The following is an 18759-nucleotide window of genomic DNA, read 5'->3' on the forward strand; positions in this document are numbered from 1 at the left end:
AGAATTAAATCATCAAAACCCACACATACTGTACCCACACATCCACACCACTGAATATATCACCAAATATGTGACTGCAATAACAACTGTAATAGGATCTTGCTAAAACGTGTGTGTGTGTGAAGTACTAATAAAGCTAAGGCAAGTTTATTTCAAACATCTTATTCCGCTTAGCAAGATTTATGTCTGTCGCACTCTGAGAATATGTATTCCTGTTTTAACGTCTGCATTCTTGGCTGTATGATTATGAATTATGAACGGTAGATTCTTTTAATTCCATGTTTCTATTAAGGGAATCTGTGAATTTTCCTTTCTGTTTTCAAACGTTAAAACCCAGGACTGGTGCAAAACCCTACAACCAGCATCTTCAGCCCCACTTAAGCAAGGATGATTGTACAGAGGTTTTTTTTACATTCCAAACTTTTTCAACAGCTGATATAGCCCGGATCCCAGAGAAAGATCCTCTGTAGACCATTTACAGCATTTTGCTGCAATTAAACTCCTCTGGTTTTAGCCCTCAGGCAATTTAGTACCTTTTTACATATGCACATTATGAACTTTTGACCAGGGCTTGATACTCATATATTACAGAGCAGCGTTTGAGAAGGCTTAACAAGTTCCTTGGAGTATTACTTTCTCAGCCTGTTGTGGGAAAGGTAATTGAAACAACTTGCATAGAGCCCTTTCCGCAGCTTTCTTATGACTCTCTCTCTCTCTCTCTCTCTCCCTCCCTCCCTCCTTCCCTCCCTCCCTCCCTTCTCTCTCTCTCCCCCCCTCTTTCTCCTCGCTCTTCCATGTTTCCTTTGGAAGCTTGTAGCAAGAGCTCTCTGAGTGCGTGATTGATCTTTTATTCAGTAGCTAACAAGAACTGTGATTCTATTAGTGCTCTACAAGGCAAGGGATTTAATGAAGTGTCTGGTGAGCCGGTCATAGATTTATCCCATTGCTTCTAATTTGCGGAGCCATTGCAAGTCAGTGAAAGAAACGGGCACTCGTGCCACCATCAGGCAGGTATTTCCCCCGTAAATTGTTGTGTAAGGTCAGGTGTAGTTATCTTCGCGGAGACGATGCCTTCCCTCCTCAGCGTCTCCCGGTGACAGCCGCTGCGCTAAGGACTCAGCGAAGCGGAAACCTGAAGATCAGAGGTCCATTCTGAAGTTCCCCTTAGCCGATGCCGGCACAGATGAACTGCCAACAATGGCTAATAGAGTCATAATTGGCGATTAGAACCGAGAAAGCACAATGACATCTCAATACAAACTGGTGTGTACTAAATTCAAACTGCCAGCTGGCGTTCCAACACAGAGTCATGTGTGTCTTCTCCAAATTTCAATTCCAAGCAATTAGGTAATGTCTTTAGATAGTTATTGGGCAGCTGTTAGAGGAAGCAGGGTAGGAGCTAGCGAAGAGAAAAGAATCACAGGCTCATCAAAACACATCCACTGTAAATTGACATTAATGTGCTGTCTGTAGACTTAGCTGAGCATGTAACTTGTGAGCTTTAACTCTGAAACCATGGCGGTGGAAAGTCGGCACGTATTGTTTTAAAACAGCCAAAGTTTGTATATACACACATAGACACATCGTGTTCATTTATTTCTTATTTCATTGAGGGAATCACAGATTTTTGAAGATATGAGTAGAAGGATCCTCATTTGCCTTGCTTAAAGTGAGCAAATTACAGTGATACCTCGTCTTACAAACGCCTCGTCTGCGGAGAGGGGCGGCATACAAATCTAAATAATAAATAAATAAATAAATAAATAAATAAATAAAACTTTCCGAGATACAAACCCGGGGTTTAAGATTTTTTTGCCTCTTCTTACAAACTATTTTCACCTTACAAACCCACCGCCGCCTCTGGGATGCCCCACCTCCAGACTTCTGTTGCCAGCGAAGCACCCGTTTTTGTGCTGCTGGGATTTCCCTGAGGGTCCCCTCTATGGGAAACCCCACCTCCGTGTTTTTTTGTGATGCTGTAGGGGAATCCCAGCAGCGCAAAAACAGGTGCTTCGCTGGCAATGGAAGTCTGGAGGTGGGGTTTCCCATGGAGGGGAGCCTCAGGGGAATCCCAGCAACGCAAAAATGGGCGTTTCGGCTGGCAAAAGGCGTGAATTTTGGGCTTGCACGCATTAATCACTTTTCCATTGATTCCTATGGAAAACATTGTTTCGTCTTACAAACTTTTCACCTTAAGAACCTCGTCCCAGAACCAATTAATTTTGTAAGACAAGGTATCACTGTATAATTATTATATTGCAGAACATTATTTCTTAAGCTTGTGCCAGAAGATTCTGTTCCACAAATTAACTACAGATCAGCTTTCTTTAGGAACAGAATTTGGGGTAACCGAAAGACTGGGCGAGGCAAATATTTAAAATGGTAGATAATGAAACAGAGATGCTTCTTCATCAGTTAATTAACAAATATTTTATCCTCTGCTCTGATAGTTCTTAGACAGAAGAATTGTAGAAATATTTAAAATCATTGTTAGCTTCCTTGAAAACTGATTTTGGTGGGAAGCTTGGATATAAATCAAATACATAGTGATCTACTGTGTTTTCCCAGAATTAAAACCCTGTCTTATATTTCTTTGAACTCCGAAATAAGCGCTTTGCCTTATTTTTGGGCAGGTCTTATTATTTTGGGGCAAATGCAGCTCCTCTTGCCATCTTACCTGATTTCTAGCTTTGTCGCCCTAACCCTAACCAGAGGAAATGGCAGGGATTGGCTGCACATGCATTTAAATATTTGGCTGGGAGGGCTTATTTTGGGGAGAGGGCTTATTTTCAGGGAAATACGGTAGTAGGTTGTAACAGCTCTCTTAATCTTAAAAAAAAGTGTTTTGTGCAACTTGCTTGTTTGGTACATAAACATAAAATAAATGAAACAATTAATTGGGAAAAAGCCTATTACTGTGTGGCATCTATCTATCTATCTATCTATCTATCTATCTATCTATCTATCTATCTATCTATCTATCTATCTATCTATCTATCTATCATCTTATTTTTATGCCCTCCAACTCCCTAGGGACTCTGGGTAGCTTACAATAAAAAAGTATAACATCTGAATAAAAAACTATAAAACAGTTTAAAAGCAATTAAAATAAAACAGTGAAACCCATGCATACCGTTTATGGCTGGGTCTCGATGGTTATCATCATCGGATCACTGGCCCTAGACCTCCTGGAAAAGCCAGGTCTTTACTGCTTTCTGGAAGGCCAGTAGGGTGGGGGTAGTCCGGATCTCGGGAGGTAGATGATTCCAGAGAGTCGGAGCAGCCACAGAGAAGGCCCTCCCCTGCGGACCCACTAGCCAACATTGTTTAGCTGACGGGACCTGGAGAAGGCCAACCCTGTGGGTTCTGGGAGCTATATGGTAGAAGGCAGTATCAAAGATAGTTCTAAATTGGATTCCAAGGTAACTTCTATGTTAATATGAATTGGTTCTATATTCTTAGGTGAGGCAGCCTTTCTCTTTAATAACCTCTAGGGTTACTTGATTATGTTAAGAGGAGGAGAAGGCAAAAGAAGACATGTTCTCTGGAAGTTGAGTCATGGCAACTAGGCTTCAATCTGAAGAAGTTACTTGAATAAGCAGCGAAACAACCAACAAAAGAAGAAATCTAGTTGCCATGACTCAACTTCCAGACAACGCTATATGGATGACTGACCATCTTCATCGACATATCATCCAAGGATATTCCTGGCTTTATAAAAGATAGCTCAAGTATGGGACGCTTTATGAGGATTGTAGCATAACTAAGAGCATCAAAATGCTTACCTTAAAGGGGAAGGATTGTTTCTTCACAAAACATCTGGTGGGATTACTCCTTCCTGCAAACCTTTCTCCTAGATATGGGAATCTGGAACAAATTGCAGGACCTTGCTCTCTTCTACATATATATCCATCTTAAGATAAAATACAGGAAATAGTATAAAGGCAGACTAGATGGACCATGAGGTCTTTTTATGCCGTCAATCTTCTATGTTTCTTTCTGAAATGCCTGAGGAAAGCCATTCGTGTGGGAAATGGTAGTATCACCATGCACTTAGTTTTGGGTTTTTTTTTTTTTTTTGTGTGTGTGTATTTTCCTTTCACCTCTTTGTGTTATAACAGATCACCAAAGTACAACAGATGCTTGTATTCATACTTTCCAGTTCTCTGCAGACAACACTGTGCAATTTGTACTCTTGTCATCATTCTCAAACAATTGAAATAATATAAGATATAAAACCATCCAGTGCTTATTTAATGTATTTCAACATACCGTATTTTTTGGAGTATAAGACACACCTTTTTCCTCCCTGAAAGAGGCTAATAATTTGGGTGTCTTATACTCTGAATGTAGCTTTTCCCCCCCCACAGCCCCAACTAGCTGCTAACGATCTTTCCAGCTCTTACCTTGCAGGCTCTTTCATTGTTTCTCTCTACGAAGAATGTTTTCCAAGCCCTACATCTTTGCAGGGTATTTTCATTGCCGTAACTTGCTCCAGATAAATTTCTTTCGAACCCTAACCAGTGCTAACCATATTCCCAAGTCTTAGCAGATTGCAAGCTCTTTCATTGTTACTCTCTGCAAATAATGTTTTCCAAGCCCTAAGTCTTTGCAGGGTTTTGGGTCTGACTTGCTCCAAATGTTTCTTTCCAGCCCTAACCAGGTAATAACAATGTTCCCAGCTCTTACCAGCTTGCAAGCTCTTTCATTGTTACTCTCTGCAAATAATGTTTTCCAAGCCCTAAGTCTTTGCAGGTTTTTTTTTCTCCCATTGCTCTACTTGTTCTGAAAGTTTCTTTCCAGGTGCTAATGATGCCCTCAGCTCTTACTGGCTTGCAAGCTCTTTCATTGTTACTCTCTCCTAATAAAGCCCTAAACAGGAGATAAAATAATGTGCTGCCTAAGGACCCTAGCCAGATGAATACCTGGTAAGCAGATTCTTTTTCCTATTTTCCTCCCCCAAAACTAAGGTGCATCTTATACTCCAGTGCGTCTTATACTCCGAAAAAATACAGTATCTTGTGGGTTTTCATTCAAAAGAGGGTTTTTTTGGAGGGAGGGGCAACTGACTGTCTGAAAAGCAAGATAGAAAAGTGATGGGCTTTCCCCCCTTCTTCTTCATAACTCAGAAAACCTTTGAAAGCTTCACTCCATGAAGTTATATTGCAAAGGAAACAAGCTGAAATGAACAGATAGAGCGGCAACATTTTATTTCTAGATTTCTACCAATTGTAACGACTCATCTGGGGAATGTCACAAACAGGAAAACGTATTGAAAGAGGCAGTCTGGAGCAGGGAAGAGTTTCCCAGTGGATGCAAAAATATCAGTGTTTAAAGAGATGGTTGGGTTGAAACTCCTGAACATCTCTAAGGATTTAGAGAGGGCCTCTGGACATGCAGGTCCCAGGTTTCCAACTTAAATGGAAAAAATGTCTATTGAAGAACAGTTCAATAAGACTGTTCTATCTGTGCTTTTTTTCTGAATTTTTACAGGAATCAGAAAACACACACTAAGAAAAATCTTCAAATTGTTAAACTGACTTTGTTAATCTGTTTTTTTCTTTGGGGGGGTGTTTTTCTGTGCAACGTTTTCCTCTTTTTTTAAAATTAGAAAACCAACCTTTGCTCTTGATGAAAAATTTTGCACGTGCAATTGGGTAGGGGTCTTAAATTGTCCTACAGAAAGCTACTGGAAAGAAAGACACCTGTCTAGATGCCCAAATGTAAGTTAAAGCAAAGTTTCTAAGTTTCTAAAATTGACATTTCTTTCCTCTAATGCAAGCTAATTATTGAATTGTCTTTCCATTTTGTCATCTTAAGAAAAATAAGTCTGTGATGAGACTTTTAGTCCATAGATCATTTCACAAGAAAACTATTGTGAATGTCTTCTTGTAGATGATATGAGTCAAGCTCATCCAGTCAATTAAAAACCCAACTGGAATTTAACCAAGTGCTTTAAAAAAAATCTTAATAACTAGATTTATAAAAAGTGTATTTTAGTCATACTATGTGGGAAGATGGACATTATGGGTTACGTTTTTACATATTCTTATTTTGTATGGATGCGCCTCTCTTACTTTTTACTGCTTTAGTTTAGAAAAGACAATAACAAGAAAATTAAATCTATGGATGGATAGATAGATAGATAGATAGATAGATAGATAGATAGATAGATAGATAGATAGATAGATAGATAGATAGATACCCCCCTCTATATAGATAGCAATAGCACAGCATAGCATAGAATTCTTAATTGGCCCTCTCCTCCCTTCACTCCCTACTTACCTGCTATCTATATTTCTGTCTGCCCGTCCGTCTGTCCATCCGTCCGTCCGTCCGTCCGTCCATCCATCCATCCATCCATCTTATCTGCTTACTATTGTCTGTCTGTGTCTGTCTCTCTGTCTCTCTCTCTGTCTCTCTTTCTCCATCTTTCTTTCTCTCATCTGTCTGTCTGTCTATCTACCTGCCTGCCTGCCTGACTTACAGACTTTCAATCATGGCTTTATTCACTGCCTGAATAAGAGCCAGCAATTTTCTTTGGGAAATGAATGAATGGCAGATGTCCTTGTTACAAGCTCAAGAACAGCAGGCCAATCCAGTTGCTAAATTGGAGCTTAATACTATGTATATGAACAGTAGCAAGTCTTGCAATTTATCTAGTCCTGATGAGGTACAATCATAAAACTTTTGCAAACACCGTTTTATTTTTAAACTTAGGACACCTTCTGTTTCCACTGGAACTCAGAAATTCAGGTTAAGTTACACTAGTTTGAAAAGTTTGAAAACTAATTCTGGATTTTAAATCAGATTTGATCTTTCTCTGATCAGTCGCAGATTCACAAATCCAATTAAGTGGTGTTTTTTTTAAAAGGCATAGTTTGTAGAAGAAGTCATACTGTCTAGCTTCAAACTTAGAGAAATGCCTAAATTGGGCTTGATGAATGGATTCATGTTCCTGCCAACAGAAAACTAGATAAAGTACCTTTTCAGTTTGGTGCATAGTGCTGTGGAGGCCAAGAGAGTATGTGAAGGCAAGCTATTGGTTTTGTACATAACTCTAAATAATAGTTTACCATCATATCCAAAAAGGTCACAAAACATCTAAAAATAATTTGCATGGTTGGAACTTTCATAACCCTTTCAATACCTTTAAGTAAATCTAATGCATATCTTGGTTGTACTTGAAATAAATACTGATGCATTATAATTGGTCAAGGAGGAAGACTAATGTTCCTTGACCATGCCTATTGACCAGTATATATCCGTGTACGTGGTAAATAATTTATTCTTTGGGAAAAATCTATGTGCATTATACCCTTTGATCTCATCATGAATTTCAAAGCCAACGATTCCATTTCGTTTCTTTTTTTAATTTTCAAAGAGGGCAGAAAAGAAAATCATTTCACAACCTTTTTTTTTTTTAAGTGGGACACACTTGTCTGTAACACTCATCCATGCTAATGAGACTATGTTAATACATTTTTTAATCAAGGCAAACTTATTGTACTCTGCAGGTGAAAAGTATATGAATACAAGACTTAATGCACCTAGTAGATTAAAAGAGAAATTAAAGACTTGAGACTGAAAAAAGATCAAAGGCTGTCTTTTCATTGTTCTTTTTATTGTTTATTGACTTCAAAAAGACTTCTTAGTTTAAGCTGACTTTAATATCTTTTGAATGCTCTTTTGTAAAATGACTTTGAAAACTCATGGATAACGTCTTCATTAAGTGGAGAAAAACCTTGGTGAATATATAACTGTAACTCTGCTTTCATTATACGGAAAGAAAAGAACTCTTTGCTTAATTATGATCTGTTTTCCTTTGTTTTTAATTTTATGAACATTTTGGGGAGGGGTTGAAATTCCTGCTGATTACAAAAGTACCGATTCCCAGACGTGTTAGTTTTCTGCAGACATTTATAACAAGTTGGATTTCCATTCTATATTCACTAATAATGTTGAGGACGTAAAAATTACCTTGCTGAATCAAACAGTTGGATCTGCAAATCTCTTCTCTCAAGTTTCTAGCTAGATGTTAAAAGCAAGACTATGCATATGGATGAATCGATTAACGTCTCCACAAATTCAGGGATATATCTACTTTTAATTGTGGAAGTTTCCATGGTGGAGAAGTTATCAAGTCGTCCTTTTGTAGTTAATATAGCATTTTGCAACAAACGTTCTGACTGAACGAGCATCGTCGCATCCTGTGTTAATTGAGAGTTGATCTCCACTGTTGTTTTCCCAGCAACACAGATGTGAATTCTGAACAAATAATAGAAGGATTAGACTTCATGGCATGAAAGCTTATTGTGTAATTTTGTTTTTTTTAAAAATATTTTCTTTATTAAGTTTTCACATATAATTCAAATCACACATTATTCTGTTTTACAGATTATAAACCATCTCTGTTAACATTCTTATAGTAGATTTTTACCTGTTACATTCCATTGTATACATTATATTTCACACTTTTATATTCTAATATTTAGTACGTTAACTAATTGGTAAATAAAACTTTTTACAAGGTAGCTGTAGATTGTTTCAATTGTACTGTTACTTCATATTATATTGTTTCTATATTCTCTTGTGTAATTTTGTTATAATTCAGCTTCCATATATTTGAGAAAGTTTGGATGCCTTAAACCAGTGTTTCCCAATCTTGGCAACTTGAAGATATTTGGACTTCATCTCCCGGGTTCGGCCAGGAAGGACGTCTTCGTGATGTCAAAGCTCCGCCCATGGAATTCCCTATTGAGATTCCCCACCTCCGTTTGAGCCTCCCAACCAACCCGACAGCTCCGCAGCTCTTTTGCAAAGCTAACAGCCGGGTGGCGGGGCTTCTCAGCGTCCTCCTGAATCCGAACGCCAAACCCGAACTTTTGTTGAACTTCTGGGTTCGGCGTTCAGGAGAACGCCGAGAAGCCCGCTGGCTGTTTCAAAAGGCAACAGCCGGGCTGCTGTCCTGAATGCCAAACCCAGAAGTTCGGCAAAAGTTCGGGTTTGGCGTTCGGGTTCGGGAGGATGCCGAGAAGCCCCCTGGCTGTTTCAAAAGGCGACAGCCGGGCAGCGGCGCCCAGCAAAGTGCCATTTTTGTGTGGGGGGGGTGTTTCTTGCATGCATTAATTTACATTGTTTCCTATGGGAAACATTGATTCATCTTACGAACTTTTTGCCTTACGAACCTCCTCCGGGAACCAATTAAGTTCGTAAGACGAGGTATTACTGTATATTTAGATATCTAAGGAACACTGCTCTGCTAGGTATCAGCACCTGCCTAATCTTGGAAGGCCTTGAGAACTTTAATCAAGTTTGACTTTGGTTGGCATTTGACCAGTGTAGGTTAGACATGGGAAGCTGGGGGAGAATAAAAGCAAGGATGCTGTTGTAGGAAAACATCAGTGTGCCCCTGAAGTCACCAAGAGTTGAGTTTGGCTTGAAGGAGACTTGAAGGGGCACCTGCCCATTAAAAAAAAAAAACCTGTGGAGGGGAGAACTACTGAGGTGATCACCTGTGTCAGAACAGCATTTTATTTCCATGCCACCTGCTGCAATTAAAAATGAAACTGCCAAGCAACTAAGATGGTGATTTTATCTACCAGCTGATATTATAATTAATGACTGTAGAGCCCCTATTATGTGTGCTTCCAAGACATCAAGTGGAAAGCTGTCGTCATGCTTTAAATAATGAAAACAAGTTTTCAATCTTGATAAATAGCTCAGTTGGATGCAGTTTTAAAAAGTTGGGAGCATATGCTTCTATCATCAGGAACTATGACTGTAGTTATCTTTCCTGTGACTCTTCGGAAGCATTTAAAAGTCTTGGATTCTGGATTGTTTAGAGTTTTTTGTCTCCCCCCCCCCCCCACAAAATGCCAACATAATTTCCAGGATGGTAGGGATTTACTATATTTTTTTCAGAGTATGAGACATACCTTAGTTTTGGCGGAAGAAATTAAGGGAAAATAATTTAATTTAATTAATTTGACTTCTATACCGTCCAATCCCAATGGGACTCAGGCCGGCTTACAACAGTAAATAGTACATACAATGAACAAGTCAAATATAAGCACAGTGGTATCTCTACCTAAGAACGCCTCTACTTACAAACTTTTCTAGATAAGAACTGGGTGTTCAAGATTTCTTTGCCTCTTCTCAAGAACCATAACTGTAACCGGAAACCCAAAACTGTAACCAGAAAAGGCAGGGAGAAGCCTCCATGGGGCCTCTCTAGGAATCGCCTGGGAGGAAACGGGGCTGGAAAAGGCAGGGAGAAGCTTCCGTGGGGCCTCTCTAGGAATCTCCTGGGAGGAAACAGGGCCTCCACTCTCCCTGTGGTTTCCCCAATCGCACACATTATTTGCTTTTACATTGATTCCTATGGGAACAATTGTTTCTTCTTACAAATTTTTCTACTTAAGAACCTAGTCACGGAGCGAATTAAGTTCGGAAGTAGAGGTACCACTGTAATAAGAACAGTAAAACCCATAATAAACCTTTTATCCCCTGGTTGGGGATAAAAAAACAGTTTCTAAAACCCTTCACTTCTCTCTCTTCAGAGACAGAAGCAATGAGAAAATCAGGCAAAGGGAAGATCGCTTAGCTAGCAAAGCACAGAAGATCTGCTTCACTGTTAACACCTTGTTAGGGCTGAAAAAAGTCTCAGCAGATTGTCGGAGGGAGCAGCAGTGAAAGAAGAAGGCAAAGGGGAGATCACTTAGCTAGCAAAGCAAGGAAGATTACGTTAGCACCTCATTAGTGCTAAAAAAGCTTAGTAAAAGCTACATTCGGAGTATAAGACACCCACATTATTATTATTATTATTATTATTATTATTATTATTATTATTAATAATTAGATTTGTATGCTGCCCCTCTCCGGGGGGGGGGGAGGTGCGTCTTATACTCTGAAAAATAAGGTACTTCTAGTTGGGGAAATGCATTATGAGACTGTAATGAAATATGGTCAATTAATGTATCCTTTTTTTAATTTACATGTTCAGGAATTATTTTAGAAGGCAGCAGGAAATGGTTCCCTTAGGGTTTTTTTTTTTTTCCAGTGACCGAGAATTTGATAAAACAGTTTTGAAATTTTGATATGTGAAGTGATAGAGCAGCAAGAAAATTAAATGGGAATCTGTGTGTGCCTGTGTTTTCATTTTGCTTTGATGTATTTTTGAAATTGTGTTCTTGTGCCTCTTCAATGACTGATGCAGAAGCAATTTATTTTTTGGTTAATATATTTTCTGGATTTGTTTAATTTTGTTAGACAGGTTGATGCCATCTGAGAAAGTCTGATTATTTGATTGGAGGCTTATTTCACGCAGGTAGGAAAAATGCTTTGATAACTGGGGGAAAAAACATTCATGTAATAACTTATCACATTCCTTCTTTCTTTTAACTTTTCTGTGCGTGGAAAATTGCCTAGAATGTCTCAGCCGCTGTAAATAATGTAGGGTGCCATTTCAATAATTTTGAACTTTCTAAGCCCAAATGACTAGGAAGCTTTGAGAAGGCAAGGTTCTTCAGTGATGACTTAGTATCTCCTTTTTTGAAATGTGAAGAAGACTAATGAAGTGCACCTACCTAAATTAATAACAATGTTAGTCCAGGCAATTAAAGTCCTAAACAATCTATTGGGTAGCAGATGTTTTTCATTGCTAATATATTTCTTCAGATTTTGAGATTTGGAATCTGTCTGTCTTATTTGTTCCATCCTGTCTCACCTGCCTGCCTGCCTGCCTGCCTGCCTGCCTGCCTGCCTGCCTGCCTGCCTGCCTGCCTGCCTGCCTGCCTGCCTGCCTGCCTGCCTGCCTGCCTGCCTGCCTGCCTGCCTGCCTGCCTGCCTGCCTGCCTGCCTATCTATCTATCTATCTATCTATCTATCTATCTATCTATCTATCTATCTATCTATCTATCTATCTATCTATCTATCTTCTACCCACCCATCCAGTTCGCCTTGACAGAAACAAGAAATAAATGTGAAAGCTGTGCCACACTATACAAAGATAATTGCATGGTTGTGTCCCATGACGAGCTGCCAAAATCTTTACTGCCACGCTGTGGGTGTGGCTTATTTTGTGGATGTGGCTTGATGGTCATGTGACCGGGTAGGAGTGGCTTGCTGGCCATGTGACCAGATGGGAGAGGCTTGACAATCATGTGACTGGGGTGGCTTAAAGGTCATGTGACTGGGTGGGAGTGGCTTACTGACCAGGGTAGGTTTTCAAACATGTGCTTGGATTTCCTCCCCCCCACTTAATTATGTCATATTTGAATAGCCACAAAAAGGACCAATGATAGACAGCATTATTTGTTGAGGAGCACAGTAACATTTTAAGGTTTTGTACCTAACCCACAAGGTTCAGTATGATAACAGATTAGGCAAGTAGCTCAATTTTCTTGAATATGCTATAAAAGTTCAGTTCTAGATAATGATTAAAATGATTAAAGCGTTTATGGGTAAAACATACTATTTAATTATTTTCTATTTTAAAAGTAATTAAGGATCATACTATGGTAGTAGAGAAGGAAGGACAATAAAAAACTATTAAGTACTGGTATTCAATAAATAGTGCATAAACTTACTACCCCCAATGCCCCCCCTCCCATGAGGCGCAGCAGCCCCTCACTGGTTGTGTCCCTTTAAGTCATCAGAAATTTGACTCAAAAGAGATCGCTAATAGTAGCTGAGGGCTAGGTCCTTGAGCAACATACTCAAATCACGACCATGAGGTTCCTCATGAAAAAACGAAGAGGCATGCCAAAGGAGAGCGTTGTTATTCTTGTTGGTACCTGGTGCTTCTGCGCGCCTAGTATTTCCCCACGTTTTCCTTCCGATTCTTCTATTGCTGAATTGCCTCTTTGAAGTTTAAATAAACCATTTATTCTTTTACATAAAGATCTTGAATTGAGTCTTGATTGTCTTGGGCATTCCAGAGTGAAAGGCCCACTTGAAAACCCCAAATGCAAGCATAGATATTCCGTGGCACGTTTTAACAATCTAAATATTGCTCTTAGTCTAATCGAAGCAGCAAGAGTAGTCGCCGCAGTTGATGGACTATTTTTCAAATTGATTTCAAAAATGTATTTAAGGGGATGATCTTCTACTCTAGATTACCTATTGATTTTTAATATGAAAAGCTCATTATATAAGCAGTAACTGCATATAAAAACCTAGCAAACCTTTGCATAAATCCTTTAATTGAATTTCCAGAGCCTGTGGTTCTACTTTTTTTTTTAATTAAATCTATTTCTTTTTTTAAGTGTTGCTGTATAATTTGCATGCTGTGAAGTGGCCTTGTCCCAGATAAAGTACCATTGATCCTTATTAAACCTCACCTCTGGGCTTGCTGAAAACTAACTGGAAAAAATTAAAAGTGTTCATGCTGCAATGCACTTATGCTTCTGTGATAGGATTACAGGGGGAGGGGGAAAAAAAACTAATTTCCAAGGCAGAATTTACAATGCAAGATTTTAATTTTTTCCTGCATGATAATTAATACAAAAGTCATATTCCACATATAAATAACGTTTTAGTTTGCAGCAGTAATTAAGAAAGACAATACATTTTTTAGGGAAAAAAAACATGTTATAAGTGGTTAATCTGTTTGTGTTTTTATTTCTTAAATTGGACTGATGACGGTGGCTTTAACTCACCAGATTAAAGACCGAAATTAGATGATGTATGTCATAATACATAGCATAGTACATTTATGTGTGGGTATGTAAGTGAATAATTAACATATTTTTATCAAGTTTGTTTACAAATTTTGTGCTAATGATTTATGGATTGCAGTTACCATGGGAGTGAAAAGTATAAAGGAGGATTGTGGTATTTTCCTCCCATTCTCATTTATATAATACAAAGCATTTGTTATTTTAAAGCAATAAAATCCCCTAAAGAAATATTCATAATCAATATGAACACAAAATATGGAATATATTAACTGAGTTAGTGCTCATAGCATAGCACAGCATGTTATGTATAGTTTAAAAGTGTAATCAGTTTTAAAGTTGCTTATATGAGGATATAAATGATAAATAGAAGCAGTATAATGGCTGTAACAAAAACAATACCAAGTTTATGGCCTTTCTGGTTCTTTTTATAGTTCATTTAGGTAAAAACAAACAGCACATATGCGTAGACAAGAGATCCATCTTCTTGGGCAGTTTAAACTTCCCTTAAATGATCATTTTAAGATGTAAATAGCATGTTCCTTTTGCAGCCTTGCTACTTTCTAAAAATATATATTTCATTTCACTGAATCAGGAATTATCAAATAAAACTCTTTATTATTATTCGCTTGGTCCTATTGATCAAATTTCTATGAGATGCACAGTTGTCATTGTCATTTCATCTATTTTTGCCCTCTGTTTTGTATCAATTCTGCTTATACATACCTACAAACAGAAATAGAATAGAATAGAATAGAATTTTATTGGCCAAGTGTGATTGGACACACAAGGAATTTGTCTTGGTTCATATGCTCTCAATGGACATAAAAGAAAAGATAAGTTCATCAAGAATCATAAGGTACAACACTTAATGATGTACAATCTTACAACATTTAATATATGTACACACACCAGAGAGAGAGAGAGAGAGAGAGAGAGAGATATCTGTCAAGGAGGAATAGTGGAAACCATTGCATTGTGTGTACATAATGTTTATTAAAAAATTAAATAATAAAAAAGTTTTCGGAGTTTTCGGAGAGGGGCGGCATATAAATCCAATAAAACTTGAAACTTGAAAAAAATGATAAAAATATGGTAAAAGAAAAGTAAGAATTTTTTTTAAAAAGATCAGGAAAACAGGAAAAGTTATAAGAGGTTTCTGATCATCTTAATAATAGAACATAGAACAAGTACATTGATATCTCACCCTCTCTGCTTATGGTTACAGCATCATTTCCTCCTTTCCATATTGTACCCGTTTACACCCATAAATCACAAGTTCATTTTTTCGCGGTTCAGCAGAAAGGCCATAAGGGGTTTCCACTCTCTAAGGAATGTCATCATTGTCTTTTCTCTAATCAAACAAGTCAATTTTGCCATCTCCGCTAATCCTGTCGTCTTCACTAGCCACAATACCCATTGTGGGTATTTCTGAATCTTTCCATTTTCTACATATAATGATCATGCAGCAATTCTCCCATGGAAACACAATCTTCCATAACTATTTTCTAATTGTCTATCCTTTAGTCCCAATAAAAAGTGTTCTGGTTTTCAATTGCTATTAATCTTTACAATGGTGTTGTGTATTTGAATACGTGCACTGATTGCATTGTTTGGTAATGCCAAAAAGCCTCTTGCAGAAGCTCGCTATTGTTGGAGGTCTCAAAACCACAGTTTTCTTAAAAATAACTTGGTTTCTGGATAACAGATGCTTTTGTGAAACACTTTGATTTCTACATCCTCGGGTTTGTTTGATTTTTTGTCATATGAGAAAAACGATATTGGTAACAAAAAACAATTTTTAAGCATAAGAGTCTCTTCCAGATTAAAAGGTACAAGTAACCAATGAATTGTGGTTCTTATATAAAAGGAGTAGTTATAGTAGTTATAGTAGAGCATATTGGTTTCTCTTCTTTCCCCTTTAATGGGAAGCTCTAAGAATAAATTTTCCACAGTTTTCATTTCTTCTCACGAGAATTTCATAGAATCGTACGATTGGACGGGACCTAGGACCTTTGCTTAATACTTTGAAATCTAACCCATGTCCAATGCACAAATCCGCTTACGATGTCATACAAAGGATTGTCCAATCTTTTCTTGAAAACCTCCAGTGATGGAGCACCCACAATTCTGGTAGGTGAGATGTTCCATTGATTGTTCTCGCTGTCAGGAAATTCCTCCTCAATTCCAGATTGGATCTCCCTCTGATGAGGCTTCCACCCAATGGTGAAATCCAATTTTTTTTACTACCAGTTCAGTGGGCAAGGGTTGGTGGGCGTGGCTTAGTCGGCATGGTTTGGTGGATGTGACAGGGGAAGGATACTGCAAAATCCCCATTCTTGGGGGAAGGATATTGCAAAAATCACAATTCCTACCCAACTCTGTGGCCAGCCAGAGATGGTATTTCCCAGTTCTCCGAACTATTTAAAATTTCCGCTACCGGTTCTCTAAGCTACTCAAAATTTCCACTACCAGTTCTCTAAAATACTCAAAATTTCCACTACCGGTTCTCTAAACTACTCAAAATTTCCGCTACCTGTTCTCTAAACTACTCAAAATTTCCGCTACCGGTTCTCTAAACTACTCAAAATTTCCACTACCGGTTCTCTAAACTACTCAAAATTTCCGCTACCGGTTCTCTAAACTGCTCAAAATTTCCACTACCGGTTCTCTAAACTACTCAAAATTTCCACTACCGGTTCTCTAAACTACTCAAAATTTCTGCTACCGGTTCTCTAAACTACTCAAAATTTCTGCTGCCGGTTCTCTAAACTATTCAAAATTTTCACTACCGGTTCTCTAAACCAGTGGTCCCCAACGTTTTTTCCACCAGGGACCAGTTTCAGCAACACAATTTTTCTATGGCCCGGTGGGGGCGGAAAGGGGTGTGGTTGGGGGCGGGATTAAGCATGGGGGTGCTGGTCCTCCCCACCCCTCTTTCCCGCCATCGCCCTGTGGCCGGCAGAACCTGCCTCCCAAGCCCTCTTGCCCAGCGGGGGCTAAGCGCTGGAGACAGGGGGTCAGGCTGGCCTTCCTGCCTCCCCCCAGCCAAAAACGCAAAAGCGCCCCGCGGCAGAAGCCAAAAGAGGTTTGAGCCTCTCGGTCCTTCCCGCCCCTCTGTCCCGTCCATCGTCCTGTGGCCAGCAGAACCTGCCTCCTGAGGCCTCTTGCCCGGCGGGAGGCGAAGCGCTGGAGGGAGGGGGTGGCGGCATGAGGGCCGGCAGCTGCTGACTCCACGGACCGGTGCAACATGCCCCGCGGCCCGGTACTGGTCCGCGGCCCGGTGGTTGGGGACCCCTGCTCTAAACTACTCAAAATTTCTGCTACCGGTTCTCTTAACTACTCAAAATTTCCGCTGCCGGTTCTCTAAACTATTCAAAATTTTCACTACTGGTTCTCCAGAACCTATCAGAACCTGCTTCCACCCATCACTTCTTGTTGTATCCTTAGGTGCTACACAGAATAAATTGATGCCCTCTTCACATCAAAGGTCATCAAAGAATGCTCTGCACATCTGCAAAGACTTTTGCACATGCACAGAGGGTAATTTCCCCAATGTGACGTAAGGGAAAACATGCACTTCCATCGCAATGTGAATCATTAGGAAAGGTAACTGGAACCCACCCCTGAACTATTGCCTTTATAAAAGAATGTTTTCCGAGTGGTAGAATATAGTTTCCTAACAATCTTTTAGTGAGGGATGTAAACAGCTCTGATCTGTGAAGGTGGACAGTAAGATTTATAATATATTTGTGCTAGCAGATTGCCAACACAACCAGCCTCTCCCTGTGGTGCTGTCTGCGTACTTGGAAAATCAATAGGGATTAACCCATGACCCCCTTCACATACTTATACTGCGGTCTGCAGTGCTTACCAATATTTCATTTATTTCACTTAAATGCTGTTGCTTGCTCAATAATAGAGGTAGCCTGTTCTTTGAAGCTGCTAATGTTTAAAATACAGCGATGCTTGGAATTATGATAAAACATATCTTTGTCTTGGGATGCAGTAAACCCAGCAGATTTACTCGAGCTGTTCTGCAATGCAATGTAATGCAATGACTAACTCCCCTAAAAAAATATATGAAATTTTACATTTAGATAAATAAGGGAACATACCGTCTATGAAGAGTTTTTAAACTTGGGTTTACACATGTAAGAGGTCTCCATGGATAGGTTTCATGAGCTCTGTGAACTGGAATGGGGGAAACATAAGACATTTATTTTCACTAGTCTTTAAATGAAATTTACTTTTTCATTCAATAATGTATGTAGGCAACCAGGTTATGGCCTTGCAAATAGTAACCTTCTCCCAGCTCAAACCATCTCGTAATAGGGGAAAACAGGAGGAGAAGGGTGTATTGGACATGTTTGCATTTTGAACTATTGCTATACTTTCTGCTTGAGCTATTTATAAAAATAATAAAGGCAGGACACACAAAACAAAACTTCCAAAATGGGGGAGGGGACACACACCATCCGGAGCTTTGAAATTTAAGAGCTGGCTTTCTACCGATGCTTGTGAAGCAACCAAGATCTTTGTTGTTCCAAAAAAAACCAAAGTACTGTGTAACTTTAGGGCTAAGATTTTGGAGTCCTGCTCTGTAAATGAATCTCCCTGTTGGGTGAGGGTGAGTGGAATATTCCCACTAGCATAAGAATGTTGTGTTTGTTTATTCACATTGATCGGTATACTCCTTTTCAATTAATTGGTTCCCAGGGCACTTTGTGAAAATAGGAAGAAGTAAACAACCAAGAATAAAACAAATGCCAGGAACAAACTACCTATGGCCAACAAAAGCAGGTCAAATCCAGGACTTGAAAGAAACGGGGAGAGGACTCTACATGGGCATCAGGTAGAGCTTCGTGGGGTAGGGAAGATCTTCTAGAAGTCAGATAACTCTCTTAAGAAACCGAGGTGACATCTTCCTTCTGTCCCCCAATGTAGATCTGTCCAGGTCCATGAAGGAAGGAGATATATAACTATTGTCTCCCTACAAGAATATGGACAAAGAACTTTTTTTAAAAGATCAACAGAACCATCCAGTGATATCAAAGATGACATTCTTTGGAACGATTAA

At 39.1% G+C, this 18759-nt stretch overlaps 1 protein-coding gene across 11 annotated transcripts in view; it reads left to right on the top strand.

Moving 5' to 3' along the window:
• WWOX (WW domain containing oxidoreductase) overlaps window positions 1–18759 on the top strand; it is a 760885-nt gene that overhangs the window by 193809 nt on the left and 548317 nt on the right. Inside the window, exon 9 of one of the 11 annotated variants that reach the window (XM_070760436.1) lies at window positions 18399–18489. The exons of the other annotated variants lie outside the window; for them this stretch is intronic. Coding sequence (XP_070616537.1) covers window positions 18399–18410 — 12 coding nt within the window. The 3' untranslated portion in view covers window positions 18411–18489. Of the gene's footprint in view, window positions 1–18398; window positions 18490–18759 lie in introns of those variants that run through there. 11 annotated transcript variants of the gene reach the window in all.

Source organism: Erythrolamprus reginae, chromosome 9 (genome assembly GCF_031021105.1).
Source record: "Erythrolamprus reginae isolate rEryReg1 chromosome 9, rEryReg1.hap1, whole genome shotgun sequence".
Lineage (NCBI taxonomy): Eukaryota > Metazoa > Chordata > Lepidosauria > Squamata > Dipsadidae > Erythrolamprus > Erythrolamprus reginae.